General features: G+C 33.8%; 1 protein-coding gene across 2 annotated transcripts in view; it reads left to right on the forward strand.

Moving 5' to 3' along the window:
• CFAP299 (cilia and flagella associated protein 299) overlaps positions 1 to 24,536 on the forward strand; it is a 628,891-nt gene that overhangs the window by 270,736 nt on the left and 333,619 nt on the right. Inside the window, exon 4 of one of the 2 annotated variants that reach the window (XM_061191521.1) lies at positions 1,908 to 1,979. The exons of the other annotated variant lie outside the window; for it this stretch is intronic. Coding sequence (XP_061047504.1) covers positions 1,908 to 1,979 — 72 coding nt within the window. The remainder of the gene's footprint in view (positions 1 to 1,907; positions 1,980 to 24,536) is intronic. 2 annotated transcript variants of the gene reach the window in all.

Here is a 24,536-nt window from a genome sequence, read left to right on the forward strand (position 1 = left end):
GCAGCTTGCTCTTTCCACGTAGCAATATATCTGAATTAGCTTGTGATATTAGGCCATATAGATCTGCCTCAATCTTTTTAAAAGCTGCATAATATTTCATTGTGTGTATATGCCATAATTTTTTAATCCATACTACAAATGATAAGTATTTAATTTTTTTCTTTTTACCTTTTGCTGTTACAGAACTAACAAATATCCTTATCTTAACTGAGTTTCCGTAAAATAAACTTCTAGCAGGGTATTTGTGCATTTAAATTGTGATAATAATTGTTAAATAATTTTGATAATGGTTATTTGGTATTTCTTGTGTTTGGAACACAGTATGCATTCAGTAAATATTTGTAGAAGGAAGGGAGGGAAGGAGGTAGAAAAGGAGGGAAAGAAGTAAAGAAGGCTAGTCTCTTGGGGACAGTTTCCTTTACCTAAGTGAAGAAGAAGAGGGACCTTTCAGACAAGATTATGATTGCCTTTACTTACAAGTTTTCTACTATGCTTTATATCTTTGTATTTGCATACTTTAAAAATATTATGTAATTTTTATATCTTTCAGAGGCCAGCTTGACTCTTACTTTCTCAGGAAGAATATAACAAATAGAATGTTAAATATTTTTATTGTATGGTCCTGTCATACCCTAAACTTCTTCATCACACTTGCATTTTCTTTCAATGTCTGTCTCCTTAGATCAGAAGCAAAAAGCACCATAAGGATGGAGGCCGTGTCTGTCTTGTTTGTCAGTGTATTCTCTACCTGAGGATGTCTAGGTGTTCAGTGTTTGTTACAAGCAAAAAGGTGGCGGGGAGGAGAGAAGTAGAGAGAGGGAGACAGAGAGATAGGGAGAAATGGACACAGAGAGAGAGAAATAGAGAGAGAGAAAGGAAGGAAGGGAAGGAGCGATGGAGGGAGGGAGGAGAGGAGGGAGATGAGAAGGTTGATGATGCCAGGAGTTAGAGCTGTAAATATGGGAGAAATAGGTAAAAATGAATAGTAAGAAAGGAAAAACTCACAGATATAAGAATCTCAGTATTTTGTGACTAGAATCGGGAAACACTGGGTCATTTTTCAGCAAACCAAAGGAGTTGACCATAGCTTGGTTTCTGACTGCAGAGTGAAAGCTATGAGTGTTGGAAGGTCCAGAATGAGAAGGATTGTTTGGAGGACTTGTTTTTCCATGAAGTGGTGCAAAGAGAACTGGGAAAGGTAACACTGTAAAGGTGAAATATCTGCTTTCTATTCCTAATGCTGTGGGAATAGGAATATAATTACGATCATGAATCCATCATAGAGGGGCCACTTGGAAATTGCACTGGACTCAAAGCTCATGTAATGTAAGAGTGTGAAGGTTATATGAGGTAGTTTTGCTTATTTTTATTTTAGATTAGAGTGTAATGTAGTGGAGACATTTATAAAACATTTCCTAGCTGAAATTTCTTCTTGAATCTACTACATTATAATTATATAGCTCTTTATCTGTATTTCTTTATGTCTATATATACATACAAAATATAATTATAATGCATAGAGACATTCACATTCACAAATGAACCATCTTAAATTTAATACCATTCATAAGTGTTGTTAAACCTAAAAAATTAGGAAGTAGATTATTCAATTTATAAGCTTCTTGCTTTTTCTGTTTCACTCTCCTTTTTTGGGGCCATATGTCTGTTTTCACCAACATTGGAAAGTGGGTTCTTGAAAGGAAAATAAATGAAATATTTAAATGATTAATAGCAGGTTGCACATTTTTTGTTCATTTTACTTATCAGTATTCTCATACTTATCAATATGCCTGATTGATGACTGATGCCAACAATAACAGAAGGTGAGATTCAAATTATACTCTAATAGGACCATTTGTTAACCTATGGAACATGCCTCATTTGGATTTCCTCTCAATTTATTGGAGTTAAATCAACAGGAGGCTGATGCTGCTCATACCTTGAAGAAGCAACTGGCAGAAAGTAGTGCTCGTGGAAAAGTTTCCTTTACAAGTTAGGAAAACATTTTGGCTTCATCCTACATATACTACACTCCAAGGCCTACTGCTACCGTTTTCCAAATTACTCACTGGCTTGATGAATGGCAGTTACAAGTAGTGCTTTTATTGCAATACACAGATGTTGTTGTTTTCCACAATTTTCATGAAGTAAATGGAGGGCTTTCATATAGAAAAACTCATTTTGGATGTAATAAAAGAACCTAGATTTCTACTTTTTAAAGATCCATACAACTCCTACATTTTTATTCTTATTTTGTAAAGAAAGTTTATTTAAAGAACCTGTCTTTCTTGGCATTGATAGAAAGCCGGTGTTACCTAATGGGATGAAGCCAGGAGGTTTAATGAGGAATAATAGTTAGAATAATCAAGTTGAGGGTCAGAAAAGGGTTAGAATTCTTATATACAACTGAGTAAAGCTAACAGTGTGTGTGTGTGTGTGTGTGTGTGTGTGTATCTGTGGGCATGTATGCAGAAAGAGAGAGAGAAAGAAAGAGAGAGAGGTTGAGAGGGAGTGGATGATGAAAATAAGGAAACGTCGTGTGAAAATATTTCATGATAAAATTTAATTCTACAAATGATTTGGGATTACCTACATTTAAGTTTATTTCAATTGTTTGAGTTTCACAAAGTGTGTGAGACTTTTAAATTAGGGCTTATAACTCAATATAAAGATATGTAGGGATGAATTTCTTGGAAAAGTTTCCAAGGGCTTTTTGTATAACTATACTCTTTGCTATTTGAGCACCTTACTATATCCAGAAACTTAAGGTTGTTTTGGGGGAAAAAAAAGTTTACATTTTGTTATATAACATGACTTTGTAAATCAATAGGACTCTTGCCTTGTGTATAATTATTTATACTAGCAAAACTTTACAGTGAAATCTGAACAATATTCATAGTTATTACTTTCTCCCCATATGTCCCCTTCCTCCACACATGCATGGCCTTCCCCATTATCAATATCCCTCAACAGAGTGGTTCATTTGTTACAATTGATGAACCTCATTGACACACTGTGATCACCCAAAGTCCATATTTTGCATTATGGTTAACTCTTGGTGGTGTGCATTCTATGGGTTTGGACAAATGTATAATGACATGTACCCATCATTATAGTATCATACAGAGTATTTTCACTGCCCTAAAAATCCTCTGTTCTCTGCCTTTTCATCACTCTCCACTGCCCCCCAACCTCTGGCAACTACTGATCTTTTCACTGTCTCCATAGTTTTGCCTCTTCCAGAATGTCATATAGTTGGTATCATATAGTATGTAGCCTTTTCAGATTGGCTTTTTTCACTTAGCAATATGAATTTAAGTTTCTTCCACACCTTTTCATGGCTTGATAGCTCATTTCTTTTTAGTACTGACTAATATCCCACAGTTCATTTATCCATTTACCTACCGGAGGATATCTTGGTTGCTTCCAAGTTTTAGTAGTTGTGAATAAAGCTGCTGCAAGCATCTGTGTGCAGGTTTTTCTGTGGATGTAAGCATTCAGTTCTTTGGGTAAATATCAAGGAGTGGTCTGATGATTTTTTAATGGTGCTTTGAATGTTTACAACTTTCCCTATTTTTTGTTTATATGGCATTAGTGGAATTTTTTATAATTTCTATTTTATGTATAAGAGTATGTTTTGGTAAATTTTCAGTGATACCTAGCCTGTCTATATATTTGCCTGTTTGTATGCTACCTTCTGTGACTTTTTGTGACTGTATCCCTGTGCCACTAGTGGATTTTTGTCTGGTAAAATAATGCTTTTGTTTTAATAGTTCATAAATGACCCTCAAAATGATAAAGTGAAAAGAAGCCAAAAATTCTAAACTGTCTTTGAACAAACCAAATGCATTTTAGTAGTTATTTCCTTCTTTGAATCATATCCAGCCAACATTTTACCCATGGGAAGTTTCTTGAAACTTTACAAAAGGCAGAATAATACTCATTAATATCTGTGGATTTTCAGGTAATTTGCATATTTATTTAATCTTTATATTTTATGAGGTAGTTCTAATTTATTAATTGAAGAGATTTCAGTTCCCCTTTGTAGTGCCTCTTTCTGATCACATTAACTTCTTTGATTTAATAGAAGCTCTAATAAAAATAAATAACATCAGCAAGATGCAGAGGGAAATGAGAGTCTGCTCTCTGTTCACAGAAGACATTACACTGGTTTCACGGGAATGAATACCCCTGAACTCATCTGAACCCCCAATCCACCCCAACTGGACATAGTGCTGAAGTAGTAAAAAGATGCACATTTAAGGAAAAGAGAGCAATTTTTTCCAGTTTTATTGAGATATAATTGACAAATAAAAATCATATCTATTTAAATGTAAAATATGATGATTTGATCTACATATATATTATGAAATCATTACCACAATCAAGCTAATTACCATGTCCATCACCTCACATACTTTTTTGATGAGAGCACAAGATCTATTCTCATAGCAAATTTCAAGTATACTATACAGTATTGTTAACTATAGTCATCATGCTGTACATTAGATCCCCAGAATCTATTCATCTTATAACTATTTGTCTTATACTCTATGACTAATATCTCCCCATTCCTCCCTCACCCCCCACTCCACGGCCCCTAGAACCACGATTCTACTCTTTGCTTCTGTGAGTTTGGCTATTTTAATTAAGATTTCACATATAAGTGAGATCATACAGTACTTGTGTTTCTGTGTCTGGCTCATTTCTTTTAGTGTAATGTTCCCAGGGTTCATCCATATTGTTGCACATGGCAGAATTTCCTTCTATTTTATGGCTTAATAATATTTCATAATTATAATTTTATGTCTGAATAATTATATATATATATATATATATACACATATATATATATATATATATATATACAGCATTCCCATCAGCAGTGTAGAAGGGTTCCCTTTTCTCCATATCCTCTCCAACACTTATCTCTTAACTTTTTGATAATAGCCATTTGAACAGGTGTGAGGTGATAGCTTATTGTGGTTTTGATTTGCATTTCCTGATGGTTAGTGATGTTCAGCACCTTTTCATATACCTGTTGGCCATTTGTATGTTTGTTTTAAAAAATGTCTGTTCAGATTGTTTGCCCATTTTTTTTAACAGGATAATTTGTTTTTTCGCTGTTGAGTTGCATGAGCTCCTCATATAATTTGGGTATGAACTTCTTATCAGATATATAGTTTGAAATTATTTTTCTCCCCAAAGAGTAAATTCTAACAAAATGGTAGGCTAATTTGATATCTAAAGAGAAATAGCCACTTCTTGTTTTTGTCTCCCATTCTATCCCATGTCTTTCCTGTGACACTCATTACATTCTTCCTTACATTATAGTAATTTGCACTTACATCTTCTCTCCTTCACATTTAAAATTTTTCTTAAACTCACTGTTGCTAAGCCCAGTGCCTTAATGATAATAGTACAGAATGTATGTTGGTCTAATTAATCAATACAATTTAAAGACCTTTTATCAGAATGGACTTAAAGCTAAAAAGTCCTTTGGGACCTTATTCTCAATACTATATGATCTAAAAAAGTGACATAAGATCCTTTCTAAATGTAAACCCATGGTTTGTGTTCAGTGATAATTATAAAGGCTTTTTATACCCAGGTCCCTGTCTTAAATCTTGTGATTAGCCCAGAAACTTGCTGGCAGGAGGGTTTCATCAGTCATGGTTCAGTTGCTCTGGGTGGCCTATAAGCATTATGTCATTATCAGCTGCAGGATGAGCTGGTCACACTATTTGTAGGTTCACTAAGTTGTTCTATCAGCTCTCCAGAAGTAAATGCAAATAAACGGGTTCCAAACCCCTTCAGAGCACACTGTAAATCTTTGTAACTTCATGGCCAAATGGTAAACCACAGGACCACATGACTCAATTCCCTTGAGACAGTCATGTTATTCCTGTCAGACTTTTCTTCCCTCATTCATCAGCTGGAGGCTTTCATCTCCTTTTAAAGTCATGGCCTTTCAAGTAGGGGTGAAATTACACCTGTCAGTAATAAATGTGCCCAGTACTCTCTATCATTCTGTCATTTCACAAAAGATATTAAAAGGAAGCATAGCTTATTCCAAATTCAGTTAGCAACACTTTTTTCGTTTCTCCACAGTACTTTTCAATACCTTCCAGTTATGTAATTGTTGAGAGAATTTAAAACATTCTCACGTAAGATGGTTTTAAAAATATTCCCCTAAATCGGGGAACCTTGAGGAAATCAGCTTCCATGTGAGCTATACATTATATTCAGTAACTGCATTAAACTTATTTTACAGAAAGATTTAACTGTATACATAATCTACAACGGCAATCTAAATGTGTCCCTTAGCACACTTGTTCTGTTTATTTTTTCTACCTTACCCTCTGATAACTTTGTGTTTGCCCGTAATACCATACAGCAGGTGCACCTGGACAGCCACCATTTTATTTACATAGAGAACAAAGTTAATGTTTTATCAAATGCAGGTCACACCTGGGTTGAGACATTAGTAGGAAGCAGGGTTCAAGTCAAAATAGCAACTTGCTTTCAGCCTGATATTTGAACTCCATTGAGCAAACTCTCTTGAGTTCTCTTGAAAGTTCTGAGGACTTGGTCTCTTAACTCCCCATTGACTGAAGGATGAAAGGGAAGCCGGGAGACTGAATATATTACTCGTAGTGCTACCACTCTCTATGGTAGGTCTGGATCTAAGCAATGAGAAAAACCGAATTGTGTCATTATTGCCCGTACCATGAACTCCATACACTGTCCCAGGTAGAGAATTCTTGAAATACAAGTCTATTTGGTCTGATGTACATGAGGGTGAGGGAAACAGTTTGGGTCAATGTCCTAAAACTCAACTAGGTAAATGAATGAATATTGTGTGAACTTCACAAGTCACTGATAATGGTCATACTGTAAAGAGTTTTTGTTGTAGTTGTTGTTATCCGTCAAGGAGAAAGTATGTGCCAGTTGTTCTTAGATTAGTGATACTGTGAAGAAGACACGAATACAGTTATCCACCACAATTATTAGCAAAAAATTGTATTTTACTTTTTTCAGAAGACAAAGGAAATATATAATTCTTCTGTCTCTGTACCTTGTTTCTTACCCTGTGTTGTCCATTTTCTTATTTCCCCTAAGGAGAAAAAAAACACAGTAAATTAAAAAGCAGAACCTAAAACTTAGTCAAAAGGGTGGATTGACTCAGCATGTTACTAATCTAAAAAATTTATGCCAAAGGCACAATGCAAATTTAATTTGTCTGGAAATGATTACATTAGATTCTGATGAGAAAAAATCTGAAGTATCTATTTGAAGCTTTATCAACTAATATCCTATTTATAGAAACAACCTCAACCACATATAAGGCTAAAAATGAATTACTATTATTTAATGTGATGTGTTTTTTGATTCTTTTTAAAATTTTTATTCTCTATTGGAGTATAGCTGATTTACAATATTGTGTCAGTTTCAGGTGTACAGCAAAGTGATTCAGTTATACATATACATGTATCTATTCTCTTTCAGATTCTTTTCCCATATAGGTTATTACAGAATATTGAGTAGAGTTCCTTGTGCTATACAGTAGGCCCTTGTTGATTATCTGTTTTATATATAGTAGCATATACATGTTAATCCCAAACTCCTAATTTATCCCTCCCTCCCGATGTTTCCCCTTCAGTAACCATAAGTTTGTTTTCTAAGTCTGTGAGTCTATTTCTGTTTTGTAAATAAGTTCATTTGTATCATTTTTCTAGACTCCACATATAAGTGATATCATATGATATTTCTCTTTTTCTGTCTAACTTACTTCAGTTAGTATGGTAATCTCTAGGTCCATGCATGTTGCTGCAAATGGCATTATTTCATTCTTTTTATGGCTGAGTAATATTCCATTGTATATATGTACCGCATCTTTTTTATCCATTCCTCTGTCAATTGCTTCTGTTTATCTGTAGGTTGCTTCCATGTGTTGGCTATTGTAAATAGTGCAGCAATGAACACTGTGGTGCACGTATCTTTTTGAATTATGGTTTTCTCCGGATATATGCCCAGGAGTGGGATTTCTGGATCGTATGGTAGCGCTATTTTTATTTTTTAAAGGAACCTACATACTGTTCTCCATAGTGGCTGTACCAATATACATTCCCACCAATATTGTAGGAGGGTTCCCTTTTCTCCACATGCTCTCCAGCATTTATTGTTTGTAGACTTTTTGATGACGGCCATTCTGACCCATGTGAGATGATACCTCATAGTAGTGTTGATTTGCATTTCTCTAGTAATTTGCGACGTTGAACATCTTTTCATGTGCTTTTTGGCCATCTGTAAGTCTTCTTTGGAGAAATGTCTATTTAGATTTCTGCTAATTTTTTTTTTAATTGGGTTGTATGTCGTTTTGATATAGAGCTGCACAAGCTGTTTGTATATTTTGGAGGTTAATCCTTTGTTGGGTGCTTCATTTGCAAATATTTTCTCCCATTCTGTAGGTTGTCTTTTCATTTTGTTTATGGTTTCCTTTGATGTGCAAAAGCTTTTACGTTTAATTAGTCCCATTTGTTTATTTTTGATTTTATTTTCACTACTCTAGGAGGTGGATCCAAAAAGACATTGCTGCGATTTATGTCAGAGTGTTCTGCCTATGTTTTCCTCTAAGAGTTTTATAGTATCCGGTCTTATATTTAGATCTTTAATCCATTTTGAGTTTATTTTTGGGTATGGTATTAAAGAATGTTCTAATTTCATTCTTTTAATGTAGCAGTCCAGTTTTTCCAGCACCACTTAATGAAGAGACTGTCTTTCTCCATTGTATATTCTTGCCTCCTTTGTAGATTAGTTGACCATAAGTATGTGGGTTTACTTCTGGGCTTTCTTTCCTGTTCCATTGATCTATAAATCTGTCTTTGTGCCAGTACCATACTGTTTTGATTAGTGTAGTTTTATAGTATAGTCTGAAGTCAGGGAGCCTGATTTCTCCAGCTTTGTTTTTCTTTCTCATGGTTGCTTTGGCTTTTCAGGGTCTTTTGTGTTTCCACACAAATTTTAAGATTTTTTTGTTCTAGATCTGCAAAAAAATACCATTGGTAATTTGATAGGGATTGCATTGAATCTGTAGATTGCTTTGGGTAGTATAGTCATTTTCACAATATTGATTCTTCAAATCCAAGAACATGGTATATCTCTCCATCTGTGTGTGTCATCTTTGATTTCTTTCACCAGTATCTTATAGTTTTCTGAGTACAGGGCTTTTGCCTCCTAAGGTCGGTTTATTCCTAGGTATCTTATTCTTTTTGATGCTATGGTAAATAGGATTGTTTCCTTAATTTATTTTTATTGTCTTTCATTGTTATATGTATAGAAATGCAACAGATTTCCATGTATTAATTTTGTATCCTGCAACTTTACTGAATTCATTGATGAGCTCTAGTAGTTTTCTGGTAGCATATGTAGGATTTTCTGTATACAGTATCATGTCATCTGCCACCAGTGACAGTTTTACTTCTTCTTTTCCAATTGGATTCCTTTTATTTCTTTTTCTTTTCTGATTGCCGTGGCTAGGACTTCCAAAAAAATGTATTGTGTTCTGTGGAATCTCTTTATCTATATAAATAATTTGTGAAAATTGAGTTATTCCTGTTTCTTTACCCAGATAATCCTTATACTAAATAATTCTCTGTGGTTTAAAGTGTTCTAATACTATTTCCACTTAAATAGCTATTGAACAATCCTCTCAATTAGGTGCAAATTGCCTCTGAACACCCCAAACCCTAACATTGCGGCCTTGGGCTATCACTCCATGTCTTCTTCCATTTAATGCATGGTTCTTAAGAAGCTTGTTTTTCTGTTTTATTCACCTTTAGAAGATAAGAAGCACCAACACAAAACAATTAAGTACAATAGCGAGAAAGTAAAAACTAACTGCGAAGGAGAGAAAGGAAAATAACAATGTCGTGCTAGACATTTTATTAGGCTCTTTCACATTTAATGCTCACAACCTTACATGAGGTACATTACTTATTTCACAAATAAGTACATGAGGTACATTACTTATTTCACAAATAAGTAGGCTAAGGCATAAGACATGCAATTTTCCTCAAGGATAGTAAGCAACAGAATTGGTATATTAACTCAGGATATTTTACCTTAAACCAGTGGGGAAAAGTCAGAAGGATGACATAAGTCACCTATACAGTGAGTGTAAATGTTGTCTAGTGTTTGTCAGAGCAAGAAGTAGAGAATTCATTTTAGGGAGATCCATAGAAATGGTTAAAATATGCAGAGCTTTGAAGTCATTGGTATCATGTCTTTTGTGGAACCTCTCATTTTCTAAAGATAATTAATACATTATTTTACATATTTTTTTTGTCATTGCCTGAATCATTTAACTCTAAAACTGATGTGGCCCCTCGGGTGTCTCAAATAAATTTAAATAACTCAGTTCCTTAAACTCAATTCATTATAATCCCAAATTACATTATTTCCTTCACTCTCTCTCCAAAACTCAGTCACATACATAATGCCAATCAGGATAAACAGAAGCACTTGTCTCCTGCCCCATTTCAGCTGGCTTTTATGTTTTACTGATATGCACCCCTACCATGTAGCAGTATTTTACAAAATGCAATCCACAGGTCACCTCTATGAGAATCACCTGTGTTGCTCTTTGTAGAAAGCTAAATTAGGTCATCAGGGATGGGGGCTTAGGCACTTAAATCTGAGAACCACTGTCTTTCAGTTCAACATCATTTCCCTATGTACATACGATGGTGGTGTTTTGCACTGACTGCATTTTACAATCCATCTACACCTACAAAGACTAATGCTTGCCCAAAACGCTGTTAACTGAAACAGAAGTGATGGGGAAAACAAATGTCTGTCTTTGGTTTATAACTCCGAACACGGTTGGCCATTCTCTTCCTATTCCTTTGCCAAAAAAAGCAGGCCGGAACATATTTGATTCATTCTCTCCAATTATTTTAAGTTATTACTGTTGTTTCCCAATTAGTATGGAATTGGGTTTTGTTAATTGATGCTATTATTAATGGGCCCCTGTCTTATTTGTTAAGTACAGTTGTAATCTGTATTCCATTTTTTCTCTCTGTATATATAACAAATCATCCATTTACAAGTTAGGTTTACCCCAACAGATTGTTAATGTCAGTTTACACTGAAATTATGATATTCTTCCTCTCTTAATGAGAAGAGTTTTGATTAAAATTAACTGCTATCTTAGAATATTTTAAGTCTCAAGGGGTGATTCAAAACACATAGAGTGTTCCTGACAGAAAGTGTCCTAGGAAGTGCATTTGTATGACTAATAGTGACCAGGTCCCTGTAGCTCTATACTTAATACAGATGACAGAGGTACATGGCAGTGGGGAGGCATTGTCTCTAAATTAAAGGCACTTCTACTGAAAAAGGAGATCTTGATGTAGCAGATATCACAGATACTCTAATTAGAGAAAATGGCTCTGATTTGATGTGGGTGATGGGGAAGAACTGGGGTCAGGTCTTCTGCTGGAAAAGCATGTGTCACTGTGTCCTTGGAAGCCTAGCTGCACTCCTGAAAAGTTAGGAGGCAAAGTTCATGTAGTTTGTTTGACAGAGAAGTTAGGTAATATGGGACAATGCTTTTTTTTTTTTTTTTTTAACTTGTAAGAATAAATGCTGTCAATTTCTGGCAATGTGGCTCTTTTTAAATGTGGTTACAAGTCAAATTTAAATGAGTTAGGGGCAAATTAGGGGTTTGGGATTAAGAGATACAAACTACTATCTATAAAATAAGTAAGCAACAAGGATATATTGCATAGCACAGGGAATTATGGCCATTATCTTGTAATAAGTTTTAATGGAGCATAGTCTGTAAAAATACTGAATCACTATGCTGTACACCTGAAACTAATGTAATATTGTAACTCAGCTATACTTCAGTAATGTGTTATCTTATTGCATTGAATGTCAGTTACCTGGATTTCAGCATTAATAGATCTTTACTTCAAAACTAAATAATAAAATTTCTAGTTATACCCTGCCTATAAAAAAGTAGATGAGTTAGTCCCATTTACCAAAAGTTTTGAAAAAGCATTGCATACGCATGCTATTAAATTGTTGTTTGACATTGACATGTTTTGAAATATTTTCTGATCAGAAGAGAAAAACATGATTTTAAGGTCAACAAGAAGAAGACACATTTGCTTCCACTTGTATCAAAACTTTATGAACTATTTTTAACTATAGCCTCAAGTTTCCCATTTCTTTATTAATATATTTAAATGTTTATCAACTAATTATATTTTAAATACCATATTCTATTATGGATTTCCTCAATGGTAAAGAGTATTAAAAGTTCATTTGTATTTTAATAGTATACTCTACTTGAAAATCTCTGTATTTTTATTTCGTTAACCCTTTCCTTCTCTCTGTGTAGTCAAATTTTGGCTAATACTGAGAACTGAAATTGCTAATATTTACTAATATGAACAAATTATTGTACTAGGCTTTAGAAATCCTGATTTGAGCTTAGGGAACTGTAAACAGAGTGCAGAATTTAGAAATCATTGACTATTTACTGGTCAAACATTGTTCATTGGCTAGGTAAATAATGATATGGAAGCAAACTTGTACAAGTGCAAAGTAAATAACAATGTGTTTACTTTTTTCTAATATTTCCATCTATTTATTACAAAGTATTATGGGTTATTGGAAGTCAAACTTCTTTACAAAGTAAATCTTTAGGAATACTTTAATGCCTAACTGCAATGTGTCTACTTTAGAATAGAAAACTGACACCACTGATTCACCCTAGGTGGGCATGCATCTTGGTATTTTCAGCAATGTTAGCTTAGAAGTAATTTCTGTCTCCCCTGTTTCACTCAGCAACCTTTACAAGACCTGAAGGACATTATTGAAAAAACCACATTATTGCTGTGGGCATGGAGTAGAGTAGGTTTAGGTGGGTGGGTATCTGGGCCCTCACTATCTCCTTCAAAGTAGAGCAGTCTGGGGGTTTCTCTCAATGCCATTCCTTCAGCTGCTTGGGAGCTGGTAATTAGCCTTAATTATCCACTGCTTAGTTACTAACCCTCTCCAGGAAAGGGGAGCTATTTCCTCTGATTGGTTAATACAACCTCAGATGTCTAAGAGTTAACCTCACGTAAAATTATAACAAATATCACATTGTATTGTATTATGTTGTATCATATTCTATTTTCATGTAAGTTTTGTTTGTGTGTCTTCCCAGGTAAACTGTAAACTATTCATTTTGGGTGTGAAGACTGGAACCAGGCCAAAGTAGCTCTTTTTTGTGAGCCCTAGCCTTCTGGCTGCCCCCAAACATAAAAAATTACAATGAAGGGTTAAGAATCTGTTATAACCTATAAGCATCTTATTGTTATATTAATGAAGGTCAAGCCTGGAAAAAATAAGCTTTTACTCTTTCAGGTTTTTGAAGAAAAAATAAGAGGTCGAGCAAGGTTTACTCTTGGAATTAAGAGGTAGGAGGTATTGTATGAAGTCAAGTTATATTTAAAGAAAAAAGTATTATCTGCAACATGTAAGATTTTTATCTCATGAGCATGTAAGTAAAGAGAGTAAACCGTTTTTCTTAAACAGACACAGAACTGAAGGACAACCAAGCAAATAGGTAATTTGATAATAGTTAAATATTAAGTCTTTCAAGTTTGTGATCAAGTGTTCTTATATTCAAAATTGTACCATGGATACAAAAAAGTTAAGGACCTCTGCTGTGTTAGAAAAGAATTAGAGATATATAAAAGTAATTTAGAGGTGAAATCATATTAGGTAAATATCCATGAAGTCTTAGAAGATAAAATGGAAGCACAAACCAAAATCATATAAAAATAGTTGAAGTAGCAGGAAGGGAGTTCTTTCTGAAGGGTCTTGCAGCCAGATCAGTCACATGAACTCTGATTATTTCCATGATTTTTATTACTAATAAACTAAAAAAAATATGAATTTTTCCCCATTCAATTGAAGAGGAGATAGCTAATAACAAGTAGATTTTTACTTATTGTAGTTAGAGTAGGGTTTACTATATTATAAATAGAACAAACTACTAGTTAAGGGCTTAAAATAAGTACCTTCTAATAGCAGAAATGAAATAAAATTTTTATTTAAAACACAGGTGAAACTCATAATAAAAATTATTTATTAAAAATAGAGGAAGTGTGACATCTATATATGTAATACTTATTACTCTTTTGGGGGACCCAATTTATTATTCCAGGAGGACCCAATTCCAGCATGTGTGTGTGTCTGTGTGTGTGTGTAGGCTTCCTCACACCAATGAGCAATTCTTGGACACCAGTACATGTCCAAGAACTTGACTTAATTCTGACCTATCTACTTGGAGATAGCATCAGATTACACAGGTAAAGGGCTCAGTCACACAAGACCACTCTTCACTTCAGATGCCAATTACGAGTCCAGTTTGTTACCTGTACTTCTGACCCACTGACTATATAAATCAGTGGTTCACATGACCCCTTCCTTGGGTTTGGTTAATTTACTGGAACAGCTCACAGAATTCAGGAAAACCCGTTTACTCACTAGAGTCCTGATTTATTACAAAGGATATTACAGGATATGGATCAACAGTCAGATGAAGAGATATATAGGGTGAGGTCTCAGGCAAAAGAGTTTCCATGCTCGTGGAGCTTGGGGCCTGGCATAGTGACACCTGGAAGTGATCTGGTTCCCCAGCCTGAAGGCTCTCTGAACCCCCTCCTTTTGGGTTTTTATGAAAGCTTCATTACATAGGCATGATTGATTAACTCATTGGCCATTGGTGATTGATTCAACCTCAAGCTCCTCTCTCCTCCCTGGAAATCATGGGGGGGAACTGAAATTTTCAACCCTCTAATCACATGGCTGGTTCTCCTGTCTACCAGCCCTCATCCTTAGTACTTTCCAAAACTCACCTTCCATAATATGAATGTAGACTCAATTGTGATGGAAAGGGGTTTGTCAAGAATAACAAAACACCCATTTCATCTTTGTGGCTCTGAGGCACTTTCAGGGACTGAGGATAGGAGACCAAATATTGTCATAAAAGTTGTTCTTATTCTTCCTATTGCTTAGGAAATTCCAGGTGTTTTGGGAGCTGTGAGCCAGGAACCGTGGGTGAAGATCAAATATATATGAGAAATATATTTTGGTCATCTGAATGACCAAGTCTATGTTTATTTCTTATAAATCATGATATCACAATTACTAAAGTGATCTTTGGTTACCTTTCAGTTTTGTAAAGTCATTCAGAACTCAGGGACAATTTTAAGTTGTTGAATATTTTATTAGAAGGTAATTGATTGACTTGTTTGAACCTGTGAAAATACAAACTAGATATGAAAAGAATTACCTATACAGCATTAAAATCCAGTGAGAATCAGTTTACCACCAAAGGAAATAATTGGGAAAGATCCCTACTCCAGTTTACACTTCATTGTGATATGTTAGGGATACATCGCTTATCAAAACTCGTTGAATCAAAATGCCACAAGGTTGCAGTGGCCTGCTCAAGGCAGTGGCCTTTCAGAGGGCACTGAAGGCCCTTTAGAGTTGACATTCTATTTCTATCTTGTATTTTTCGATAATTGAACTTCCTGTTTAGACACATGGCATTTTCTGAATACATTTAATGTTGGAAAACATTTAATTACTCATTTCCTTAACCTTTATTATCTTCTTCAATCCTAAAAGAAAGAAAGAAGAAAATATTATATTTAATGTGCCAGCCACCCAACTAGATGCCTTACACATATTATGTATCTAGAATGTAGTTAAATATTCAGCAGATATTTAGTACTCCTGAAGGACTGAAATACAGTATATTTTCCTTCATCTCAAAACACAGTGCAAACAGATCTTTACTAAGCACCTATTAAACCTCTCACTCTCTAAGCTCCTATCACTCTCTGTGACAGTTGATTTGATTTGCTGACGTAAAATATCTGTCCACATATGCATTTTATGTTTAGGCATATATTCCAGGGCGATTGCGTCTAATACAATGATTTTGTAATATTTTTTCTCTATTGCAATGGGCTAAGCTGAGGTTGAGAGAATTTGTCATGGTGCTGTTAGCAGTCCATTTTCTACTATAAAAATGACTAAATGATCTGTAAACTTATTGTTTTCCAATTTCCATATAAACAGTTTGATATATTAATGAAAAATGCCATTAGTGGTCAAAAGCATTGAGAGAATGAGATACTATAGAGTTGTGGAAACAATTTTAAAATATGTGATATAAAATACAAAGCATTTTGTTACTGTTATTGTTCTTAGGTTGAATGCTATGTATTTTCACGAGTTACATTTATGAAAAAAGATACAAAAAAATCCATGCAACAGTACACACTTGTCTCAACACCTGTAGGCAGAGTTCAGTGGTCAAGGCTGTGCAGTGAATTTATAGATAAGAATCTTTGGAGTTGAATGTTTGCCATTACCCTTGCTTATTGATAAGGGCAGTAATACAATGTATAACTTTTTTTATGGGTGGCTTATCAGTGGATGACTCCAGAGAAGAATGAAAAGAACAATTTGTTGAAAAAGGGGTGACTACAGAGGTGCCAGGGATGTCTTGGTAATGAAGGAGGTGTTGTTCTACTCTCAGAGATAGCACAGGAAGACTTCTGAAAGGGCTTTGTGATTGAGAGCTATTGTGACTTTATTCAAAGATGTTCATAAAACAGTTTTGAAATGAATTTAATAAATCTTTCATTTGTATTTTCTGTTTGATCTACGATTGAGTGAACTTAGACTACGTTACTATTGCTTCAGGGGGATGGCTTTATTCCTGATGCCATACTGATAAATTCAGGCTGGACTCCTCATTCCTGTCATCATTCTCATCCCTTGATTTAATTAGTTCTTTGAGGTCATGTTTAATCAACTTTACACTGACTGACTGATAGTCTCTCCTGTCTCTTTTGTATCCTTAAATCTGTGCCCTGTAGGAAGTCAGAGCCCTGGCTTTACAGCAAAGTAGATCTGGGTTCAAATTTTGGCCTAGCTACTTTCTAGCTGTGAGATTTTTGGCTATTTATCCTCTATAAACCTTACTTTCCTAGTATATAAAATAAGAAAAATGATGTCTGCCTTTGGGGGTTGGGTTGTGATGAAGACTAAATGACACAAGTATTTAGAGCACTTGGCCTACATTGTTTAGGTAAATTGGAGCTATTTCTGTGACTGCTACTTCCAGGCTCTGGAACTGTCTCAACAGCTCTATCTACTTCATCAAGTGAGTGACCTTTAGTAAAGTCACTGACACCCTTTTCTAGTGGTCCCCGTGAGTATTTCCAGTGGAGAGCTTCCCTCCTTCAATTATTGCCTTAAATATTTGGTATATTATGAAAAATATTTTTTTCCGGGATCCAGTTATGGGTCTGAAGCCACATCAGTTTTATCCAAGATGCTTTGAAATGTGTGCTGTGAATGTTGCCACTTGAAGATGACTTCTTCCCTTTTCCCAAAGAGTAAGCTTGGAACCTGTTTAAGAGAGTAGTTACATTATGAAGACTTATGAAAGATTAAATACCAGATTCTAAAAAAATTGCTTTTGGACTCACTGAGTAAAAAGCTCAACTAATAGTTAGACAAACATTGAAGATCCTGGGGTGAAGGAGATAAGGACTCTTTCTAGAAGATCTTAGTTGTAATTATTTGCTTATAAATAATTAATACAGTATGATAAGTGCTTCAAATGAGGTGTCAACCCAGTGCTGGGGCATGCAGAACAGGCAGATATTTGGCCTGGATCTTTAAGGAAGTGAGAATTTTCTAGGACATTGGGGGAAGTGTGGGCTGCTGAGGGGAATGTATTAAGGAAAAACACTTTTATAGTCTTAGAGTGAAGCATTGTGTTAGGAATGTTTTTGTGGACAAAGAAGGCACTTAAAGTTCAATACTACAAGCTGAGAATGCAGAAGTAAGTTGGGGTCAGATGCTAAAGGCCTTGAGTGTCATGCTTAGAAAGTCAGTCTTTTTCCTGTAAGATTGGGGAACAATTGGGTTCTTTAAAACAAAGATCTGCCATGATCATTTTTATTAGAATAGTAATTCTTCTGGTCATGGAAGAGGAGAAACTGATAGTGGGAGACTAATTGGGAGACTGTGGCAATAGTCAGGTGAGAGGGGATGTAAGATGAGGAAGGGCATTGAATAGGAATACAACAGTCCAGGTGTACTGTGACCTATACGGGGGAGCTTCTGTTTTCTTCTTCACATCAACATGGAATGATTTTGCCTGCACCATGGCCCTACTATCTGGATCAGGCCATTCTCAGATGAGTTAGATCAGAGAATGTTGATCAGCATTCTGTTTCAAATCTCAGTATGCCAAAATGTTCTTTCTTAGATAAAGACTTTTACATAGGCATGTTTTCTAAAACCATCTTGTCTCGTAATATGTTAACTTTGCCAGTCTTTATAATTTTTCTTATAGATATGTTTTTAACAATAACTTGCATTTCAGGTTGGGATAGCACAGTGAATTCATATTTAAAGCACCACCTCTGCTTCAAAAAATAGCAGTGAAAGATGAAAATAAAGAATATCTAAAAGATATAGCTGGGCTCAAAAGCAAGATCAGTATCTCTATAGACCCAAAACATGGTTTGAGTCACATGGTCTAAAAATCTCTATGTAATACTTGAAACTAGAGAGAGTGGGCTTACTGCTTCATGTCTGGGATGGGAATGACTCTTGCTTATTCTGGTGCCACTCAGGAAAGGAGGTTAGAATTATGGTTGTGATTGTGAGCCTGGGACTATGGCATTATAAGACACTGTAGGTCAAAGTAGGCAAGAATAACAATACATCACTTTTTTTTTTTTTTAATTGAAAATGAGCCAAGTTGCTCATTGGCTTAGTGGTTAAAGCCTGTGTTATCACTGATATACCACAAAGAAAGACCTATTTTATTGTCTGATTCTGGACTTAACTCATTAGGAGCCTAAGTGGAAACAACTAAAATACAGAAGAATAAGAAGGGCTTATAATAGGTGAGAGAGAGAGAAGTGAGAAAGAAAAGGTGGAGGAGAGAGGGGATTCCTTTCATTCAAATGAACTTGCAAGCCAAGATTCCAAAGTATATGAGCAAACTTAATGTTAAGAAACACAGCCAACAAACTAGGTAAATGTTCACAAGAATGCACCCAAGATGAAATTAATTTTAAGGAATAGTCTGATAATAATATTCATGACAAAAATTAAGAAACAAAAAAGGCAGAAAGGAAATAAAAATAATTAGATATGAATAGAGCCAAGTTACAGTTTTGGAAATACAACTATTTTTATTGAAGTTAATAAAAGTATTAGATGGAATAAATTCTAGATTGAACATCATCTAAGAGAAAATTAGTGAACTGGATGACTGGACTCAGGAACTCACCCAGAATGTAGCACAGAGAGGCAGAGAGATGGGAAATATAAAACAACCAAGAGATATGGAGGATAGATTGAGAGGCTCAACATATTTTCAATAGGACTTCCAGCAGTTAATGGCAGTAATGGAACAAAAGCAATATTTGTTATTTGTCTGTTTTTTTTTTTTTTTTGTGGCAGAGAAAAGGAAAACACTGAATAATGGTAGAGTAAAATTATTTCAAATTCAACCTCATCACTCTGCATCTGTGAAAGTTGCATGTGCCAGACATTATAGCAGTTATCAGAAAAGTCCTGTCTTTAAAGATATCTTAAAATGAAAATTTGCAGCATGCTCTAAATTTGTCTTCTACTTTGTAAATTGGTGAATACCATTGTTTTAAAAACTGTAGCTTGAGTGATAACTAAATTTAGAAGAGTGCAATTTTTAAATAAATTATGAGATAATAAACTTAAGAAGTATTATGTTTTGGAATGCTTTAGAAAAGACCTTAGTGGCAACTATAACATTGATATTATTCTAGTCATATTTTGTTCAAGGCAAATGAAAGACATAAGCTTATTTTTTAATAGCAAAAGCTTTGATAACCACCACTTCACTAGATCTACAGTTCAGTGATAGTTGGTGATCATAATCCTGACTCTAAACACATTCCAAATTACACAATTTCTTAGAAAATTTAAAAAACCACCAAATTAGGTGATGCAATATGTTGAAATTTTGAGACCATATTAATAATGCAATTGTAAATGTACCAGTTTTGCTAAGATATATGATATACACACACACACTATATCACAACTATAAATCAATATCTCAGGATTCTTATTTTCTTTTAAGGGCTTGCTTATAAATGTATCTTCACTAGTTTCCTAAAACTTTACAACTTATAAAGTAGTTTCCTTGGTATAGTATTTGAAAATATCAATTGTCTTTATATTTTAGAAACAGAAATAGTTCTGTATTTTGATTTTCTTCCTTGAAAATCTTTCATTTTTCTTCTACTTGGATAAACTTGTCAAAAGTTTGAAATAGCCCAGGGACCTGGAAAATGCATTGCTTTAGGGCCATGGGACTCATTCAAAGAAGGACAAAGTTATGATGATAAAGTTTTCAGCATATACACTTAATTATTTAGTACATGACATTTAAATTATTTATTCATTACATGTTAGTACTATAGATGGAAATTAATGATCCATTTATTATTAAGTAATATATTGACCATAGCTGCATGATATTTTTTTATAAGAACTTAAATGATATTACTTGATTCATGGTAGATTTTCCATGAAATCAATGCCAAATATAGGCAGACTTGTAAATTATTTTTTTCACTCAAGCATACTTAAGAGTTATGTTAACATATTACTTTAGCACAACATATTTTAGAGATTAATTAGGTCTAATATGAGAATAGACCCTCACCAAATCCCCTTAATGACAGGAAGATGCCATTTAGACTGTTAAAATATTAAAATTAGAAAGTATAAGAGAAGTATGATCAGTTGTAGGGCTATTCATAAAATACAGTTACTTCCTGTATTAGAGAATAGTGTTGTTTAAATTAACTATAAACTAACATTGTGTTCACATCAATTGGCCCAGTCTTTGATATGTTAAACTGGTATAGTCACTAGGATTATCTTTTTAACTTTAATAAAAGATACAACGGTACTTTAATAAAGAAAACACAATAAAAGTGTTGATTTTGTGATTATTGAATGTTATCAGATTAGTAGGTATGAATAGTAAGCTGCATTGTTATTTTATAATTGATTTTATATGAAATATCTGTTGATATTGTATTATGTAATATATGCTTTGTTAATTATATTCGCATATACATTATTAAGTGATAAATTATATAAACATCATAAGATTTAACGCAAATACTTAAAATAGATGCTCATATAAGTATGAAGCACAAATTATGAATTAAACACTAGGGCTGGAAATTAGTAGTTGATAAGATTAAACATTAAAAAAGAAAAATATATATGGTGGGATTCCTGGCCATATGCATTTCTTCCCTTTTAATAATTTTCCATTAAGTTAGCATCCTTTCCTTTATGCTTTTTGGTATATTATAATCCTAGTAGCTCAGGTGTTCAAGTATTTATCTGTTCCATTTTGAAAATGAGAAGGCACTTCACTTTGCCTCTTGCAATGTTCAAATACTAGAATAATTCTGACTGTATGTATTGTTTTCAAATCAATTTGCATAAAATTTCTTTCAAATTTTTTTCTTTTTAACCCATATCATCATGGATTATGATTGCTTTTGTCATGTTAACAATAGTAAAAGCATTTTGGAAAATTAGAGTTATTCAGAACATTATCTGAGGTTTCATTTTGTAGTTCATTTTATTGATTTATTTCATTATGATATGAACATTTTGTAATAAAAAATCATTTTCTTGTATCAAAATTGTTTTTATAACAATATGACTTTCTTTTCACAAAGGCCAAATACTCCTGGTTATTATTAGCACTGAGTTATTTATTTATTCTTTTCTCCATATTAGTTAATCCATTTATTCATTCATTCAATGAATCTACGTTTATTCAGCATCTTTTATGTGCTTAGCAAATGCTAGCTGCTGGTGATAAAACTTGACAAGTCCCTGGATATCGTGGAAATTAATGCTCCCTAGGAGAGATAGACAATAAACAATAAGTAAATGTAGAGTGGTAACTACAATACTATGAAGAAAACAAAGAACAAGAATAATGACTTATGTGGGGCAGACTAATTTACATATACATGCTTATGAGAATACATACACTTATCACTTTTCATGCATATAATGAGAAGTAAAATCATTTTTTGGTGAGGAGGTGCCTTTTTGCAAGTTTCTTTGTATATATTCAACACAATGATAATTGAACTAGAGAAAATGTATTATCAAGTAAATAGAAATTTAAATATCTCCTAAGCTCTCACTAGTGGAAATTTTTTAAACCCATTTACCTGATTTGTAAAAGAAGAGAGAAAAGAGCGTAAAAATAATCTATGTGAACAACGTAATTTTAATAAGCACAATCCATATTGTGTTGAAAACTCACAATATGATGAATAAAAAATTTTATATGAGTGACTTTTATTTGATATAACAATTAAGACATAAAAATTTGCTGAAAGGGCATATATTAATCATGATTATCTTTCATCTCTTTAAAATGCCATTTTTGAAAAAAATTAAATGTTTATCTTAACACTTCCTAAAATTGGGAAACTTGTAAATCATATACATTATGGTAGTAGAATCTTCTTTTTTCAAAACGTGAACATGACTACTTAACTTTTTAAATTAGAGTTTAAAAATTACTTTGCTAATTTTAATAGACCTTATTACTTGGTTTAATTTTTTGTTCTTAGGACACATTTTATTAGATTATGCCATGGCTTTAGGGTTTTATATATGGCAGGATACTATCAGGAATGTAGATACTTTCTTTCTTGAATTTTCTTTGAGTCTAATTAAGATTATAACTACCATTAAAAAATTAAATCTTGCTCCTTTGTTTCTGAATTTCACGGGAGAATAGTTTATTTTGAACTGTACTGATTATTTACTTTACTCAAATTTGTACACTAATACCAACTGCATTAATGTATGAGAAGCAATGTTTCCTGAAAATAATTAGTCTTAATTACAGATTTTTTTCTTCATGGTTTAATTTTTTTCCCTCTTTAAACATTTTTATTTTTTTAATGTCTTTATTGGAGTATAATTGCTTTACAATGGTGTGTTAGTTTCTGCTTTATAACAAAGTGAATCAGTTATACATATGCAGAGAATGAGAACCATGAAACTATTAAAACAAAAAACTGAGTGTAAACTCTTGCTCACTGAGAGGAAAACTCATGAGATAGCACAGAATAATGGTGAAGAGTAGAGGTGAAGGGGTTAGAGCCAGATTAAGCTCACTTCAAATGAGCTCTGCTGTCAACTTCTTGGGCAAGATCTACTTATAATTATAAAGTAGGAAATGAATTTCATACATGTTTATGGAAAATTTTCATTTATAACATTTTAGCTCATGTTGACGTTTAACATACATGGAACTAAGCTGAAAATAGCTGAAAAAGTGATTGTCATATGCAGCTTTCCCCACAGGAAGTGTGTTTCATGAGAGAGAACTTCCCCCCCAGAATACTGAATCTGGAATGCAATCTCCCTACCATGAAGTAAAGATCTAGAATCTGCTTTTCCTTCTCCTTTTTTCTTCCTGCTGCAAACAGCCATCCTATAACTAACAGCCGCTTTCACTTTCCTACTTTACTTCCATTACATTTAGACAAAATAAATAATACTAAAAGAAAATAGATTTACATTTTGAATTTTGTTAAAGTACAGCATTTTATTAAAAGCTAAGGTAAATTCTCTGAAACAAAATTGCTCATAAATTTAATGTATGTTAGTGACTGCTATTTACTCTTTATCTGTAACTTAGAATTGAAATTAATAAAAGAGAAATGTAAAGGTAAAATAAGCAGGTTATTTCATTATTTTACATGCTCATTTACGTTTTCACAGCTGCCGTCAGATTCCCCTCAGGTAATACAGCAGTAATTTGCTAGGAAGTGGATTTTTATGACCCATGTTAGTATTGAAAGTAGCAGCAGGCATTCATCTGTCAATTTGTAGTGTTCTAACAACCATGGGCCCTCACTTATTCAACTTTACTACCTTAGGCAACTGCAGAAAATTTGGAGATCTTAGATCTTTTGTTAAATATGGCCCACTGATAATTGGATAGTTTTACATTCTGATAGAATTATAAATTATATGTTTCTTGGAAGAAACTTCACATAAATTCACTAATACCCAAAGTAAATGTACCATGAAAAGCAAGTCGTATCAGCATTTCGGCTAGTTAATAGGAGTACTATATTATTACCAAAATGACAAACCTTTTGGATACTACTGCAGTTGTCATGGATCATGGTCACTAATATTCCTCAGAAAGTTCAGAAAATAAAGGCCCCTCCTTCTCCTGAAAGCTCACTCTCTTCTTCAGGGGTACAGACAGCAATTTGAGAGGGAGAAAGAGGACAGAACAGCAGCCTTAGCCTTGGCCATTCGAGCAGTATCAGACGTCACAGCCAGATCCTTCTCAGACCCTTCCTTTTCAA

The sequence above is a fragment of the Eubalaena glacialis genome, chromosome 5 (genome assembly GCF_028564815.1).
Source record: "Eubalaena glacialis isolate mEubGla1 chromosome 5, mEubGla1.1.hap2.+ XY, whole genome shotgun sequence".
In the NCBI taxonomy this organism is placed as follows: domain Eukaryota; kingdom Metazoa; phylum Chordata; class Mammalia; order Artiodactyla; family Balaenidae; genus Eubalaena; species Eubalaena glacialis.